The 16,951-nt window shown below is 46.8% G+C and overlaps 1 gene segment (V, D, J or C); it reads right to left on the bottom strand.

Moving 5' to 3' along the window:
• Window positions 1–778: 778 nt before the first annotated feature.
• Window positions 779–2,913, bottom strand: LOC116653925. The segment is given in 2 exon segments: window positions 779–1,263; window positions 2,687–2,913. Coding segments are annotated over 2 exon segments (420 nt in total).
• Between the last annotated feature and the right edge of the window lie 14,038 nt (window positions 2,914–16,951).

The following is a 16,951-nucleotide window of genomic DNA, read 5'->3' as shown; positions in this document are numbered from 1 at the left end:
TCTACTATGTCTTGTAGATATTCTCAGATGACTGACGAAGTCTGCATCTCACAATGTCTTGGTGTCACAAAGAAAATAAATGTCTCTTCAGAAATGTTTTGGGTAAGTAGGTTCCCAGAAAACATTTCATCTGCGGCTCTTCCATGGATAAATCTTCTGGAATGATGTGGGACAGATTTGAGAATTAGAAGGAAAATCCAATCCTGCTATGGTAGTTCTCATGCAGTGGTACCAGGTGGACCCTGGGCACTGTCCTGATACCTGTCTCTCTACAGAAAGGGAAAACTGATACAAATAGTTACATCATGAGCACAGCTGGAGGTTTTAAACAGGCTGCTACTGACTGACTGTTCGGGCCCAATTTCCAGATCTAGCATGCAACAAAGCAAACACCTACCTTTTCTGTTCCATTCCCAGAGATATGACAGTGAACTACCTCCATAGGAAGGGTACAGTCCCTCTTCAGAGGAAAAGCGTAGACAGGCAGCTTGAGACAATTTATGCTGCACACAGGAAGAATCATGTGCTGCAGCCCCTACAGCAATTCCACACATCCCCACCTTGAGAGTGGCCCTGAGGTGGGGAGTTGAGTGTTGGCCTACATTTTTTACTCTCTTGAGATTGAAGGAACAACAGGGTAGAAGTGGGGACAGTGCAGATACAGTATTTTATGAATTAGGTGAAAAGTCTATGCTGCATAAAAGCCCTGGGGACTGAGATGCCTATGGGAGTTACACATATATGAAATTTAATTTCAAACTTCTTTTACAATGTCAAACTTTACTTCAAAATCAGTTACACGTGGATTGATTGGAAGTTCCAAGATCTTTTAGACCTTATCCTTGTTTCACAGACCTTGTACAGGTAGCTGTCATCATGAGAAGTCCTATCACCACAACAGTCTTCTCACTTTTTGTGTTGTCACTTCCTCCATTGGCTTTATGGTGTGCTGTCTAGCACAGAAGTAGGTGGCTCTATCTGTGGCTCTAAGGGCATGCAGCTGCAAGTAAACCTTGTTTTTGTCTTTATCTGCAGAGATGGTGACACGATCTTGGAAGGATGGGGCATAGCCTGTGTTATTCCCAAAAGGATAGATCCAGCCTAGAAATTGCAACTTCCCTCCTGGAGACAGACGGACAAAGTTCCAGTCATAGTAAGGGCTAACCAGAGGTGCTCCTTTCACAGCACAGGTGAAGAGGAGTGATCCAGAAGCTGTCCCTTCCTTGGGACCTGATATCACCATTTCTATTTGGGAAAGGGTACCTGAAAAGACATGGAGAAAGTGTGAAGTTTGATTTTTTGTGATAAATTCATGAAGTAGTCTGTCTCAGAGTTGCAGGGTGCAAAAAAAAAAAAAAAAAAAAAAAAAAAAAACAAAAAAAAAGAAAGAGGGAAAAAAAAAAAAAAAAAAAAAAAAAAAAAAAAAGAGGTCTTTAACTCCATAAGTTTTCCCTTGGGAGCAGTTTGCTCAGACATTCCAGAACCAAAGGATTGTTGAGGATGGAGAATCATTAGAGTCTGGCAATGCCTGATCAACATGGCAGAAACATTAATCTAGAGTCCTGGCAGAAGGACTGCATAGAGTTCCCAGCCCCTCTGAGTCCCAGATATTCCATCACCAGCAGCATATGGATTCACATATGTGAGCTCAGGGGATGGGGCAGGTATAGACACTTGGGGAATTGGTTTGCCAGTAGCACATGAATCCCAAAGGATCAAGAAGCACGGGGCTCTTGATGCATCTCCAGAAAATGGCTTGCCCCTAGAAAATCCCAAAGTTGCACAGAGTGGAATTTTACCCAGCTCCCTGGGAGAGTTACTGGCATTGTTTTCTTGCAATTCATGCTTAGAAAAATCTCAGAAAAAAACACTCTTCTGTACTGCAGCAGTATTCCCCCACCTGAAAAGGGAGTATTATCTCCATGCAAGTATTCATCAAAAGTAGCGGAATTTAGATTTTGGCAGATGGAGGCTAGCAGAGGAAACCTGGGCCTGCTCACTCCTGGTCTCTCATCTTTCTCCTCCTATCAGTGCTGCGCAGGACGAAGTAATGCTATTCTCTATGCAATAATTTCACTGCTTTGAGAACAGAGAGAAGGGAAATTAACCCACAAGGGACACAGTGAAGAAAAGAGCCGAGTTCTTGCCTACCATAAGAGTCTGTAACCCCTCTAGCACCCCCGGGACCACTGAGAACACCAGCCTTGGATACAATCCCTCCCTACCCTTCACAAGCCGTACCTGAGTGTTCACTCTTCAAAGACACATGACAACAGTAACAAACAAGAGGATAGGTGCAGAGTCTCCAGAGCCCCTTACTACTTTACTTATTGTGCTCCTCATTCAGGGCTGCTTGTCACAACTGATAGACTGTCCATCAAACCAGGGCATGATATCTAGTAGAGGGGAAGGAGGTTGCTGAGTGGCCACAATCCTTTGAAAATTAATTCTGAAAGGATACATGCCCTGGGCTATGGATGTGCCCTTGTGAGGTGTACAGTTGGTAAAGTAGCACAGTTAGGATGCTCCATTCCTGTTGCACAGGTGAATTGCTTTCAGGCTCAACCACTCCTTGTCTCAAGTGATCAATCAGTGGTTCAGGCTGTGACTCAACAGTTCCCATACATGAGAGAAGAGCACAAAACCCATTTCCCTGTTTTTATCCCAGGAAAACTGGGGATCTCACCTTTGGGGGCTGCAGCAAAGGTGATGACCAGCAGCCAGAGTAGCATCGCAGGCTTCTCCAGAGGAACTGTCGTGGTGCAGGATGAGGCAGGGAAGCAAGGCTGCAAGGGACTCAGAACTTCCTCTCTTTGAAGCAGAAGAGAAACGCCCAATGCCTTCCAGTACTGAAGACTCAGATTTCCTTCCAACCGCAGACAGATTTGCAGCCTCTACTGAGCAGCTGCTTTGCAGTTGCAGTTACTTTATACAACAAGGAGTTTTAGGTACTTGTCACTGGTGTCTTGGGTGAGGAGAGGGAGCCACATTTCCTTTTGAACATTTCTCAGTCTGCACAGGAAACTCATGGACCTTTGTTAATTCTCTAGGGCCCTGGCAAAGCATTTCCCCGAACTGTCTTTGTAAGAAGTTATTGCCCTTTAAACAGATAAGTGGGAAAGGCCTGATAGTGTGGAGAGTGTTTTTCTTCCTGGAAGTGAGATGTAATCAAAACCTTCCTCCCCCATCAAAGACAAAAAACTTTTGCCATACCCCTGGGCCACAAGCACCAAGGCATGGTGAAAAGAGAAGGATTTGTAAAGGTCAAGAAGGATGATGGGACATAGCTGTTAGAACAGTCAGAACAGCTGTGTGAGGTGTGAGCAGGTAGATGATCTGCTCTGCCTCGTGGCCAGGCTACAGGATGAAATATATAGGTTAAAAAGTGTCATTGGGGACAAACAGAAGGAGCAGGGAAACCACAGTTCATCCATGCACAAACAGGTTATTTCAAAGGAAAAAAACCACAAAGCCCCAAGCAAACAGTGTGTATCCCATAAGGATGAGGAAAAGTCTTGTCAGGCTGGAGGCAAGAACACAAAGGAAAGGAGTGGATGAAGGCAAATATGTGCTTGAAGCTGCAAAAGAAAATTCTCCTTGCTTGTTACTCCCCCTGGTTGCTTCTGTACAACAGGTACCCTGGATGGGGAAGGCTTAACTGTGGATGATAGAAGCCCACTCCATCTAGATAAACTAACAAAAACAAACTAGGAAAAGACTTAATTACTTCATTTATTACTAGAACATATCCAGCTCCATCTGGGGCAGGCTGAGGAAGGTGTAGAGAGCTTGTGGGTGAGATTTAAGGGATGGGCAGGTATGGGTGACGTAATCATGGGTGTGAACTATAGGTCATCTGATCAGGAGGATGAAGTTGATGAGGTCTTCTAAAAGCAACTTGCAATCCTGAGCACTGCTTCTCTAGATCATCCAGATATCTGTTGGGTAAGCAACGTGGCCAGGCACTCATTGTACAAACGTTTCCTTCGGTGTGCTAAAGATAATTTTCTGATGCAGGTGGTGGAGGAGCCAACAAGGTGGGGGTGCTTCTGGACCTTGTTCTTTCCAGCAGGGATGGGCTTGTTAGGGATGTGAAGGTTGGGGTGCTCAATGAAGCTTGTAGCATCCTATGATGGCATCACCAGCTGCTTAGGTAGGGGAGAGCAGCGGATGTCGTCTACCTTGACTTCAGCAAGGCCTGTATACTGTCCCACACAACATCCTGATAAGAAAACTGAGGAAGTGGGGGGTAGATGAGTGGACAGTGAAGTAGGTTGAGAACTGGCTGACTGGCCAAGCTCAGAGTGTTGTTATCAGCAGTGCAGTCTTGCTGGAGACCTGTGACTAGTGGTGTTTGCCAGGGTATTTGTGCTGCGTCTGGTCTTGTTCAGTATCTTCATCAGCAACCTTGATGAGGGGATAGGTGTCTACCCTCGCCAAGCACACTGATGATACAAAGCTGGGAGGAGTGACTGACACAACTGTAGGCTGTGCTGCCATTCAGCAAGACCCAGACAGACTGGACAGCTGATCTGCAATAAACCAGGTAAGGTTTAACAAAAGCAATTGTAAAGTCATGCAATTGGGAAGGAGTAACCACAAGTATCAGTACAGGCTGAAGAGGAGCTCTGCAGAGAAGGACCTGGGGGTCCTGGTGAATGATAGGTTGGCTGTTGTAATACAAAAAGAATTTTACAGAGCAGCAGCCATGAATCAAGATAAGGGCTTCACAGAGCAGCATCTGCAAAGCAGGATAAACAGCATGAGAACCAAGGACACCTTTAGGCAAAGAATGAATGGCTCATGGCTTTGAAGGGGGGTTTTAGGGTTGTTATTGCAGTAGCTTTCCTCCAATTATTGAGTGTGATTTTTTAACACCCTCGTCTGTCTGCTATGAAAGTATGGCTTTCCAGGCAATAAATGGACGCAGCTATATTTAACCATATTGGTGTGTGGCTGTTTGTCCTAGTGCGTTGACCTTTTGCCTTCAGGTTCACCAGCAGTTGGCCATGAGATAGCAGTGTGCCTCTGTGGCCAAGAAGGTCAATGAATTCCTGGTCAGAAGGGCAAGGGGGGCTTTCCTCCTCCTCTACTCTGACCTGGTCAGGCCTAACCTGGAGTACTGTATCCAATTCTGGGCTCCTATTACAAAACAGACAGGGATCACTCAGAGAAAGTCCAGAAGAGGGCAAAAAAGATGATAAAGGGCCTGGAGCATCTCCCCTATGAGAAAAAGGCTGAGCAACCTGGGTCTGTTCAACCTTGAAAAAAGACTGACAAGGGATCTTATTAATATTTCTAAATATCTTAAGTGTAGGAGACAAAGGGACATGGCTAACCTCTTTTCAGTGTTCTGTGGGGACAGGACAAGGGGAAATGGCAATAAACTGGAGCATAGGAAGTTCCTCAGCAATATGAGAAGAATCTTCTTCACGGAGAGAATGACAGAGCACTAGAACAGTCTGCCCAGGGAAATTGTGCAGTCTCAGTTGTGAAGAGATATTCAAGACACATTTGGACGCCTACCTGTGCAGGGTGCTGTAGGGAACCTGCTTTGGCAGGGGGTTGGACTCGATGATCTCTGCAGGTCCCTTCCAAACCCTAGAGTTTTGTGATTCTGTGGTTCCCCCAAAATCAAGGCTACATCATTGAAGAAGAGGCAGATTGTATGTAATTTCTCCATACAGGAAACTGAATATCCAGTATGTTGAGCATACCTTCTTCCTAGAGAAGTCTGCTGTCTTCCTGGGTATTGGGTGAGGGGTGTCACTGGGAAAAACTATTTAGCCTGGTATAGGAAAGTGGCCACAACCCATTACCGCTTTTCCATACAGGAAGAGATGAAGCATCTACAGGTGGGTCAAGGGTTATCAGCAAGGACTTCAGGACTTTGGGACAGTGAGGAGAAGACAATGGGGAAAATCAACGGAAATAAAAGCAATTAATGATGACTGGGATAACATAAGCATATGTGTTGGGGTGCTAAGATTTCTTTGCAAGGATTTATGAGTGCATACAGTAGTTCTGAGTAGATGGAGTGTTCTAGAATAGCTGAGTTAGGCCTGTAGGTCAAGAGTTAGTGGGCGGGGGGTTTAGGTAGCTGTGTGTACAGGTACTCTCGCGTGCATCAGGTTTTGCGTAGCGGGTGTACGCGTCTGCGTGGGATTTAGGATGGTATATAAGGAGTGTGACACAGCAGTAAATTGAGAGAAGACTCCATGGCATCCATGCTTGTGTCTCTCTCCCCTGGACAGCTGGGGTTCCGGGATAAGTCGGGTTAATTGGCGAATACGTCAAGTGGTGACTCCCGACGTGATAGTGTGGTTGATTTATGATTGAGGAGTTTGTCTGTGGTGTGAGTGTAGACGTGATTGTTTCTGGCTTTTTATAGAGTTTGGTGTTCGAGTACTCGAGGAAGCGGCTGAGAGAGCAGCCGGGAGAAGGGGCTGGGAAGCAGCCGAGAGAAGAGGTTGGGCGGACAGGAAGGTCCGGGATAGCGGCTGGGAGAAGCAGCCAGGAGTGCAGCTGGGAGCAGCGGCTGGGAGAACGGACGGGGAAGGTCCGGGCAAATCTTTACCATGGCGGCAGGATCCGCTAAAGAGATGGTAAAGATTTTCAAGGTGCTTGCGAAGAATGTGGGGGGCACATTGTCCTCTAATAGCACAGAGGGGTTCATCCAATGGATGATTCAGGGGTGGCCGAGTGAGTCAGCCGCACAGGCTATGCACCTGGATAAGGTTCAAGGTAGCTCGCGAGGTGTGTGGATTGCGACTGCGGGTGCCGTTTATGGCTTGCCGAAAGCAGCAGAGACGGGGAATTCGAGCTCTATTAGCTCGGGGGAGAGTTTTCAGCTGCTCCTGATCTCAGGAATGCGAAGGGGTGATAAAGGGAAAGAAGAAGGGGGAGGACGGTGTTGATTCTCTGGAGTCCGCACAGGCCTTTTCAGTTACTGAGAGAAAAGCCTTGGAATCCTTGTTTGCAGAGGGAGATGATTTGCCTGAGAGGCTGTTAAAAGAATTTTGGTGGCTCTCGGCTAATTCTAGGTTGTTAGCTCAGGCAGCTAAAATTCAGGCTGCGCAACAGCAGCAGGAGTGTGATTTAGCAAAGCCCCTTAACGATCCGGTGGACGATTGGAATATGACTGTTAAGAACCACGCACTTCAAAGAGATCTTATCTTTCAACCGTTAGAGGGGGAAGGGCCGCTTGTACGCCCCGAGGTACGGGATCCTCAGGGCCGGCCCATCTGGGAGCCTTTTGATTGGCAGCTAGTTAAGGAGTTAAGATCAGTAATGGCTACGTCAGGCTTGGCAAGTCCCGCCTGCCAAGCTCTATTGGACATGATACAGATGGAGCTCATCACCCCCTTTGATTGGCATAGTGTGGACAGGGCGGCCCCATCGCCCGCCCAAATGGTGCTTTTTGAAAGTAAATGGGAGTTGTTAGGACAGGCCCCACGTGGGTCCCAGTATGATATATTCGGCCTCATCTCTAGGCAGAAACTAGTATCCAGCTTTCATAGTGGGAATGGAACTGTGTGCTTCTTACTGATTGGTATTGCTTTGTAATTTGTTATACTGCAGATAACAATGATGTGTCATAATGGGAGAATTTCTAGCATTTCCAATGCTGTCTCAGGAATTAGAATTACTAGGTATTACCCATGTTATTGTGTGCTTCTATTTTATTAACGGATTGGATATGAATCAAATAAGATCTAATGTTACCAATGCTGGAATCTATGGGAATAGTTCATTTGATGTATTAGTAATGCTTGGTTATGATGCTATTAGCCTATCAATTAGCCTTTTCTTAATTTGCAAAGACAAAACCTGGAAAGAAATCTTAGGTGAAGGGGATGGCCCTGTATCATAGAGTGATCACTTCCTTTCATCCCACTAATCAGGATTTTTTAAATATGACCGTGCATCACTTGAGACAAAGGTGCACTCTAAGAAAGCTGATTTTAATGGCTTATTCGGTTTTCCAAGCAGGTGTTCCACTTGGGCTCTGTATCATGCACTGGCCACGCAGGTACGGTGTACAATTGGAAAATACACTGCAAGAAACAGAAGCAGGAGAGAATCTGTGATGGGTGAGAAAGGTAAAGTGCACTTTGAAGCAGGGGACGCCCTGCTGGCACTGCCTATCACATCCACCGCAAACACATTTTTGGCACATTTGCCCACTAATAATGATTCTATCTGATATGCAAATTCATAAATTTGTACAACCATTAATTATCTATTAGTTTAAAAGGCACGGTTGTGAGCACTCTACAAGTATTTGCTGCATAAATTTTAGTAATCATTCAAATCAATAAATCAGAGTATGCAAAAGTTGAAAGTTTTTTGTTTTTTTTTTCTAATCAGTTACAGATCAACACAGAATGAGACCCTTTAGAGATTTATTTCCAGGTTGCAGTAAAATGTTTCTGAATTTCTGAAAACTGGATTTTCTCTTGATGGGGAACTTTAGGTTAAAATTGGTACAAAACTCCAGCAGACTCCTGCTGTTGAAGACAGAACGGCTGCTAAACTGTTGTCTCTTTGGTACAAAATAATGGAAGGGCTTAATCAAAATTGACAAGGAAGAATAAGGAAGAATGTTTCTGCCTGGATTCAACCCGTGTCTCACCCCGCCCCCACCCATGCTGCTGTTCTACCTTCCGCCCCTGATGCTGTGATGCTGGCTGTGCCTCCTTACCCCCCCCCCCGCCTATTTCCCGCCCCCCTTCGTTCGTGGTGATGCTGCCTCCCTGCACTGTGTCTTACTTCTTTTTGCTGTAGTTGCTGACAGTTATGTTATGATTTCAGGTCTGAGCAATACTTCAGGCCCAGACACAGATGGACAGGCAATGCTTTGATCAACTTAAGACTGGTGTTACGTGTTATCTGTCAGATACCTGATATTAATTTGTCTAATGCCTCACTTATATTAGTTATGCAGGAAGCTGCCCAGCCCTACATTAAATTTCTCGACCATTTCTCAACTCGATGCAGGAACAGCTCAAAGAATGAAATGCTACAATTGTGGGCAACCTGGTCGTGTACAGAGAGACTGTAAAAAGCCTGCGCAAACAAATAAAACTGCTCATACTATTCCACATAGACCCTGTCCCAATGCAGGAGGGGGTTGCACGGGGCAAAACAATGCTAATCCAAACTCTGTTGCCGCACAGCCCTGCGATCTGCCAAGAAATGAGAAGAGAAGCACGTGACTGCATGCTATGACTGCAAATATGGTCTGGAATCTGTTGGTCACTGCCTGGCCAGCTCACTCAGACCAATCACCGTCAGCAGTGCAGGAGTGGATCTGGCCACCGTCCAGTCAGTACCGCAGACTGACAACACCGAGACTCTTATTCCAACAGGTGTCATGGGCCCCCGTGGGGACAGGCATAAAGCTCTCTTATTAGGATATTCTTCTGTTACATGGATAAAAATTTTGTTTTTTCCAGGACTTATAGATGCTGACCATGCTGGGGTGCTTAACATAATGACATGGACACCCTCACCCTCTGCTTTATTTCTACAGGGCAAATGATTAATTCCTTTTCATTCTTTGACTGGACCTGGCATCAAGGACCAAATTGGTGGATTTAGAATATGACAAAACAAACAAACAAACAAACAAACAAAAAAATCCCACAACATTATTGCCATGCTTAGTAGACAGTTGACAGTTATTAGGCCTAGTGGATACTGGAACTGATGTTACCATCATTAAACCCTAATTCTGCCATTATAGGAGTTAAGGGGTTGTCTCGCTCCAATTTTGTAGGAGGGAGGCAAGGTTCTTTGATATGTGTATACCCGGCGTGAGATTAAGAAGCAACGGTTCAAATGTTGGTCCAACCAGTTTATTAAAGTCCTAGCCATTTTTAGGGAGATGGGGAAGGGAAGGTAGGCAATAGGGAAAGTAGGAAATATAAGCAAGGAGTCTTTGCAGAGAGCAAAAGAGATACAGTCACCACCGTGGGTCCAGCGAGGTACACAGTAGGTCCGTTGATCTCAGGAACTCGTCTGATCACCGCGGGGGATGGAGACAGCCAGGGAGCTCCGCAGCAAGCCGTCCGGGGGTTCTTCCGACAAAGTTTTCCCCTCAGGGAATTCTCCGTCAAAGGTGTCTTTGGGAGTTTGTCTCCAAAGTCCCCAGTTTAGCGAGGGCCTTTTTATCCCCCATTTCGGTAGGAGTTCTTCTCCTTTTTCTTCTTTGAAGTTTGAGGATTACAGCTCAGCATTTTTTTGGGGAAGTACCGAACTTCCGAACAAACAGGCAAACACTTCTCGAAAGATGATTTACAACCAGCTTTTGTGGCATTCCTGGCCACAGATGAGCCAGCAAGGAGGGAGGAGGGGGTCTCTGTTGCCGGACACAAGCATTATCGCCTTCTGCAGTGGTCCACTCCTTCGAGCAGCACCCCTGAGAAAGACTGCTCTTCCCATTTCTGCTTATCTTTGCGGTCGTAAGCAGAAACACTATGGCACAATGACACCCACCATCCATCCTCCAGGATACTTAACAGTTGTCAGAGTTTTATCATCAGAAAGGCCTCATGAAGCAAGCTTTGAGACAACAAAAGAAAACCAGTTCTGTCTTTCACAGGGGTACACCATATGCTTGGTCTATGCTTGGTATCCTGCACAACAGTACCAACCAAGTGATCATCGAACGCACTAATCAGACACTGAAATTGCGGCTAACGCGGTTAAAGGAGGGGGGAGACAAGGGTGATCTGACTACGATATTGCATTAGGTGCTGGCAGTGCTTAACTAGCCAGCAGCTCTGGTGTATCTTCTTGGGGTTCTGGTGTTGAATGATTGAATCTTCTAAATGACCCCTATAGATCTTCTCACATGGGGTCGAGGGTATGCTTGTATTTCTACAGGAGCTGGAACCCAGTGGATTCTTGCCTGTCTGGTCTGGCTGTGGTTGCCAGCTGCTGCTGCCTCTCCTTCTGTTCCTGCTGCTGGGAGTGGGCCTGTCCTAGGTACTATCTTTGTAATACACGCGTGACTGCACAGCTTGCTTGTTGGGCAGCAAAGAATGCGAATTGCACTTCCCATGCACTGACCGATATAGCTGATATGATGAGTTCCCTTGACACCGGACTGACTCAGACTAAGATGGCGATGGACTTTCTGCTCGCTCGGACTGGTCTAGGTTGCGCTGAGATGGGCCTGAAAGGATTCTGCTGTCTTGACTTCAGCGCAAATGCATCTTCGGCCATAGACAAGATCCAACGGGAAGCGAAGGACAAAGCTGACTCAACGTTCTGGATAATAAAGGATAAGAACTGGGGTTTCTTTTCCAATTTGCTTGGTCTTCCTAGCTGACTTGAGAATGTTCTTACTGTGGGTGTAATTGCTTTAGTTGTTATCTTGATTGCTGTGTGTTTGATTCCTGTTATAGTTCATATTGTTCACCGTGTTTTGGATCAGGCAGTTAATCACCTTCTCGCAGTTAATTTAGTTTTAAGTGCACCATATGGAGATGGCTATCAACCACTATCCACGTGTGACTCTGAAACATCACATTAGCAAAGAAAGGGGGGAGATGTTGGAGTGCTAAGATTTCTTTGCAAGGATTTATGAGTGCATACAGTAGTTCTGAGTAGATGGAGTGTTCTAGAATAGCTGAGTTAGGCCTGTAGGTTAAGAGTTAGTGGGCGGGGAGTTTAGGTAGCTGTGTGTACAGGTACTCTTGCGTGCATCAGGTTTTACGTAGTGGGTGTACGCGTCTGCGTGGGATTTAAGATGGTATATAAGGAGTGTGATGCAGCAGTAAATTGAGAGAAGACTCCATGGCATCCATGTTTGTGTCTCTCTCCCCTGAACAGCTGGGGTTCCGGGATAAGTCGGGTTAATTGGCGAATATGTCACATATGCATGCAAACTGACAGAACCTTAAAAAAGCTTATCCCGGCCCTAAGAGACAATAAACAACCTGAGAGATGGGAAAGTGAAGATTAGAGTTTTAATGCAAATTATACTGAAATAAATTATATGTCTGATGAGACTTTCAGTTGTATAGTTTACCAAAGTTTATCAAAGCACTTCTGTCAAATTGAAAAGGTCCACTGTATGTTTGTCTTCAATTAACAGTGGCTGGAACACTATGAAGAAGTGGAACTAAGTGGAACTAATCTCCACTGAAATGGAAATTCTGGTTCCATTTCTAATTTACACTCTGCAGTCGCTGAGCCAACCAGCAGGGGTGTGTCAGTTAGTAGCATAGATCACCTATCATCTAGGAAATCGGGGAGATCCCAGTGTGGCTTTGCTTGTTTCCCTGCAGCACTGGGTAGATTATTCCTGTCTCAGCAGTGGGATCGGATGAGGAGTGGTGGAGCAGGAAAGCTGAGTGGGATGGGCGCTACCAAACACAGCTGCTGCATCTCTGTGCTGTTTTGCCTTCCCAGAAAGAACCCAGAGCTCCTCAGTTTGCTTCTGCTTCTGTATTATTTGTACCGCAGTGTGAGCATAAGGTTCTGCTGCCTTATTCTTCTTCTGGAAGAGCCTCTGCAGCCAGGGACATCTGATACAGGCACACAGCTTCCTGATTTCCTAAAGAAATAAGATTGATGTGACCACGGTCTGTTTGCACTACCCATAAGGAGTGCCCTGTGTTGAATACTCCAGTTGCTTCCAGCAACATCTGGAGGCAGAATACTGATTTTTGATCAATGTTGTGTGAGTTTATCTGTGAGATACTGAGAGATGAGGACTCCAGGATTTTCCAGCAGAACTTGGTGCAGGCCATCTGCACTCAGCCACATCTTTCTTGCACGTCAGATCTCTTACTGTGTTCTGAATGTTTCAACTAAAAGGTAAATAGCTTCAGGGATTGAGGATGTGAGTATTTAACTCCACAACGGTGTATTTATATTTAGTCCAGAGAATGTGAGAGTTGGGATAACGTGGCAAAACACTGACCCACTGGGGATGATGCAGGGCTCACATAGTTAAACTCACAGAAGTTACTGTCAGAGCAATGGTGTTGTGCTGCCCTCCTGCCTTTGGTGCACCCTGAAGAAATATTGTGATGGACACAGCATCTTTATTTTGCACTGATCCCCACTGTTCTGCACCCAAAGTACTGCTCTCCTTCCTCAGAAAAACAACGGCAATCAGAGTTGGTGAGAGACTGCAGTGCCACCTTCCGACCGTGGTTCTTCTTTGGGGGTTGATGTTCTTGTGTAACTTTGAGAGCAAGAGTCTAAGATGACTGTGACTACCAATTCCCACTACAACAGGTAACACTGAACAAAAGCACCTTCCTTGAGAGCTGCAGCCAGGCTGCACCCCTTCCAGTCACACAGAGGAATTGCCTTCACCTGTGCTCCCACAGCTGACTAAGGGCTTGCCTCAGCTGGTCAATCAGAGGTTCAGGCCATAATTCAACAGTTCCCATATACCTGCCTTTTAAGTTGTACACACTTTCTGTTGTGTGAAAACCTCTCCCTTGTTTTGCAGCTTTCTGTATAACACTTGGCTTTGTTAATTATAGGATGGCCTTAATGAGGCTGTGATTCTATCAGACAACTATCTTTGCAGAGATCTTGCTTGCGAGGACACCTGGATGTGGATGTCTCACTGTAAACATTGTGTTACCATGCAAACATTCTTATTGTTTTTTTGTTTGTTTGCTTGTTTTACATATATATATATAAAAAATGGATATCCCTACCTAACTGAGAGGTTACTTCTGCTATTTGAGGCTAGGAAACCCATTCCATGTTAAGCTTGTCATAGTGTACTGTAAGAGGCAAGAAATGTAAAGGAAATTGAACAGCTATTAATTTTTCTTTCAGTGTTTGGAGCTGGCTGGGCTGGAGGTCCAAACTCTTGGAAGAGAGTCCTTAGGGGTTGTGGGAACGTTGTATACACACGAGAAAATAATTTCTCCTAGGTTGGTCTAGGATATGGTATGATCTCTAGGGACTAAGCACCATAAGTGAATGTTGCTGCTGCCCCAGTGCACCAGCTGCACTGCACTGAACTTAATTTGCTATCTGATACCTAGTGATAGAAACAAAGCCAAAGTTGGAGGCAAAGCCCTACTATACAGGAAAAACAAACAAACAAACCTCCTATAACGTGCCTATGACTCTTCTGAGTCAGAGAGAAGTTGTTCACAGAGGGGGAGCTGAGGCCCTGGCACTGCTGCCCAGAGAGGCTGTGGGTGCCACATCCCCACAGGTGCACTCAGCTCAGCTCCTATGGCAGTGAATGCAGGCACAGGGAGGGATGTGGCTGATGACACTCAAACATGTGCTGCCATTGCAGGGCTGTGGTGCTTTGACTCTGGAAAGCCACCCAACATCCCCCTGCTCACTGTCTCCCTTCACACATCCACCTGACACAGGAGCACAGGGGCTGGAAGGGACCTCCTAAGATGACCACGGTACAACCTCCTACAGAGCAGCTTCCCTCCTGCAGTCGCACAGGGGAGTCTGCCTTGAGCTGGGGAGCCCAGAACTGACCCAGCGTTCCACACGTGCCCAGTGCTTTCTGTGGCCCTCAATAGCATCACAGGGCCACCAGTCCTGCCAAATATTCCCACATCTGTGGGAATACAAGAAAAGCTGTTCAGAGCAGCAGCTGTGGAGCAAGATAAACAGCATGAGAACCAAGGACACCTCTGCAAGGAGAAGGGTCTCACAGCTCTGATTGGATACATGCCTGCATGGACAGTTGAATAGTGTTTTGTAGAATGCTTTGTTGACATGTAAAGGTGTTTGGGAAAGTTGTAAGGGCGGACGGGAAAGTTAGAAAATAACAATGTCACGGTTTGAACGAAAAATCCACCTGCGTCTGTGACAGGGGGCTGTGGGCCCCGGAGGGGCCCTAGGCCGAAAGGAAAAAAGTTAATTAGGAAAAGAAAACAGTGGCAATGATCTAATGAGGCACACTTATTTACTAAATACTATATCGAAATACAGGATAACACAATATAATACAATATAATTGAAAATTGAGCTAACGAATCAAGCAAAATAGGAAGAGAGAATGAGTCCCGTAACCGAGTGGCCTACTGTGAAATTTAGGCGAACGCTGGAAGGCTCCACACACACTGCCCTGAACGCCAGAACTCGAAAGACCGTCAGTCTGTTCTGCGACTTAATATAGAGTCCAGGTCCCGTGACCTATCGTGTTGCTCTCTGGGAGATGTAGTCTTCTTCTGTGAGTTTTAGATTCAGTAAAATTATTCATGCTTTATATGATGTTATGATGTGGAATACTGATAGCAAAAATTACAACATTATTAAACCATGACAAACAACTTGTGAAGGTATATAAGGGATGTGAGAACTTGTAATAAACGATTTGGATCGTTCACATCTGAGTCCGTGCCTCAAACGCTGCACACATCAACACAACAGATGCTTAGGATGCGACCATCTCCTTCCCCAGGCACAAAACACGGCGACAGGCACCGGGAGCAGCAGCCGTGATGGCAGACTATCAGCAAGGAAGAGCTTGAGAAGCTGCAGCTCTTGGTTAACCTCAACCACCCCAACATCCCCCAACTGCTGAACACACTGTACGGGACAGGCACCTTTGGGTGTGCGTTGTATGGACGTGCTCTAGAGCCTGCCTAGCACAAGGCAGAGGAAGAACTACGGGGAAACCTGCTGTGCTGCAGCGTTACAGGGAATCCTGCTGTGCTGCAGCGTTACAAGGAAACGCCGCTTTACCCGCACGGAGCCGCACAGCTCCGCCATCGCCCCGGCGCCGTCAGAGCGGACCCGCGCCCGCCAGCGCTATTGGCGGAGAACCCGCGCTCGGCCCCGCCTCCTCTGAGCTCCCATTGGTCGGTCGAATGGGCCGAGCGCTCCCTGCCGGGCTCTTTCTTTTTGTCGTCGCGCCCTCGTGACGTCATCACCGCGCGCGTCCCGGGCTCTCAGGGGCAGGAACCCACAGGACCCATAGAGAACCAGAAGAACAGCATAGACAGTCATAGAGCCACATAAGAACGACAGGGAGCAATAGAGACCCACAGGGAGCCAAAGGGAACAAATAGAGACCCATACGGGAGCAATAATGACACACTCACACAGGGACCTGCAGGGATCCATGGAAGTTCAGTTCTCCGTTCACAGTGCAATCCGTAATCTCTCCCCCCGCCCCTTATGTGCCTCCTCAGCTCCCTCCATCTTCTCTCCCAACAGAAAGGACTCAGTGAGGAACGAAAGCTGCAGATGCTCTGCCTTCCAGCCCCAACCCCTGATCTCACAGCCCCTTTGGATCTCGCAACTCTCCTGCTTTCAGCCAATAAGAATTGTAGAGCAGCAGCAGCTGCATGTGTGGGGCAGGGCCTGGTGTGGGGCAGGGCTTAGTGTGGGTAGTGCTGTGGGGTTGGTGTGGGAGCCACGGGAGATGGAGGGTGTCCAAGAGTGTGGATTGGTCGCCCAGGCTATCCCACAATGCTGTGAATCTTGACCCATGGTGAGTGAACCGCAGCGTAATTGGCTGTGGGGCACTATGGGTTGCTACAGGGCAGTATGTTTCCATATGCACTTCTATGGGTCCCTGCTGGTCCCTGTGTGACAATGTGACATTATTGCTCCTGTATGGGTCTCTATTTGTTCCTTTTGGCTCCCCATGGTTCTGTATGGCTCCCTGTCGTTCTTATGTGGCTTTATGATGCCAAAGCCAGGCAGCCCAGCCATGGGGTTTCCAAACCACAGTTTCCACACTTCTCCAGGGTGGGACAGGACTTTCAGTCCATTTCCCCAATGGGATTCCCAGGCGACATGTGGCCAGAACTAAGAACTCAGTCCATCTGCAGGTGTTGGCAGCATGAGCTACAGCTTCTTCTTGGGGTGCAAGGCCAAGAAGGCGTGGAGGGCTGCAGGCCAGCCAGGAGATATCACAGCACGGATGGCATCACCCAGAGCCTGTGGGCTGTCAGAATGTGCTGCCATGACGACGCCGGGTCCTCCC

This window comes from Coturnix japonica, chromosome 10, assembly GCF_001577835.2.
Source record: "Coturnix japonica isolate 7356 chromosome 10, Coturnix japonica 2.1, whole genome shotgun sequence".
NCBI lineage: Eukaryota > Metazoa > Chordata > Aves > Galliformes > Phasianidae > Coturnix > Coturnix japonica.
Note: the sequence above shows the minus strand (reverse complement) of the source record. Positions and strands in the feature narration are given on the sequence as shown.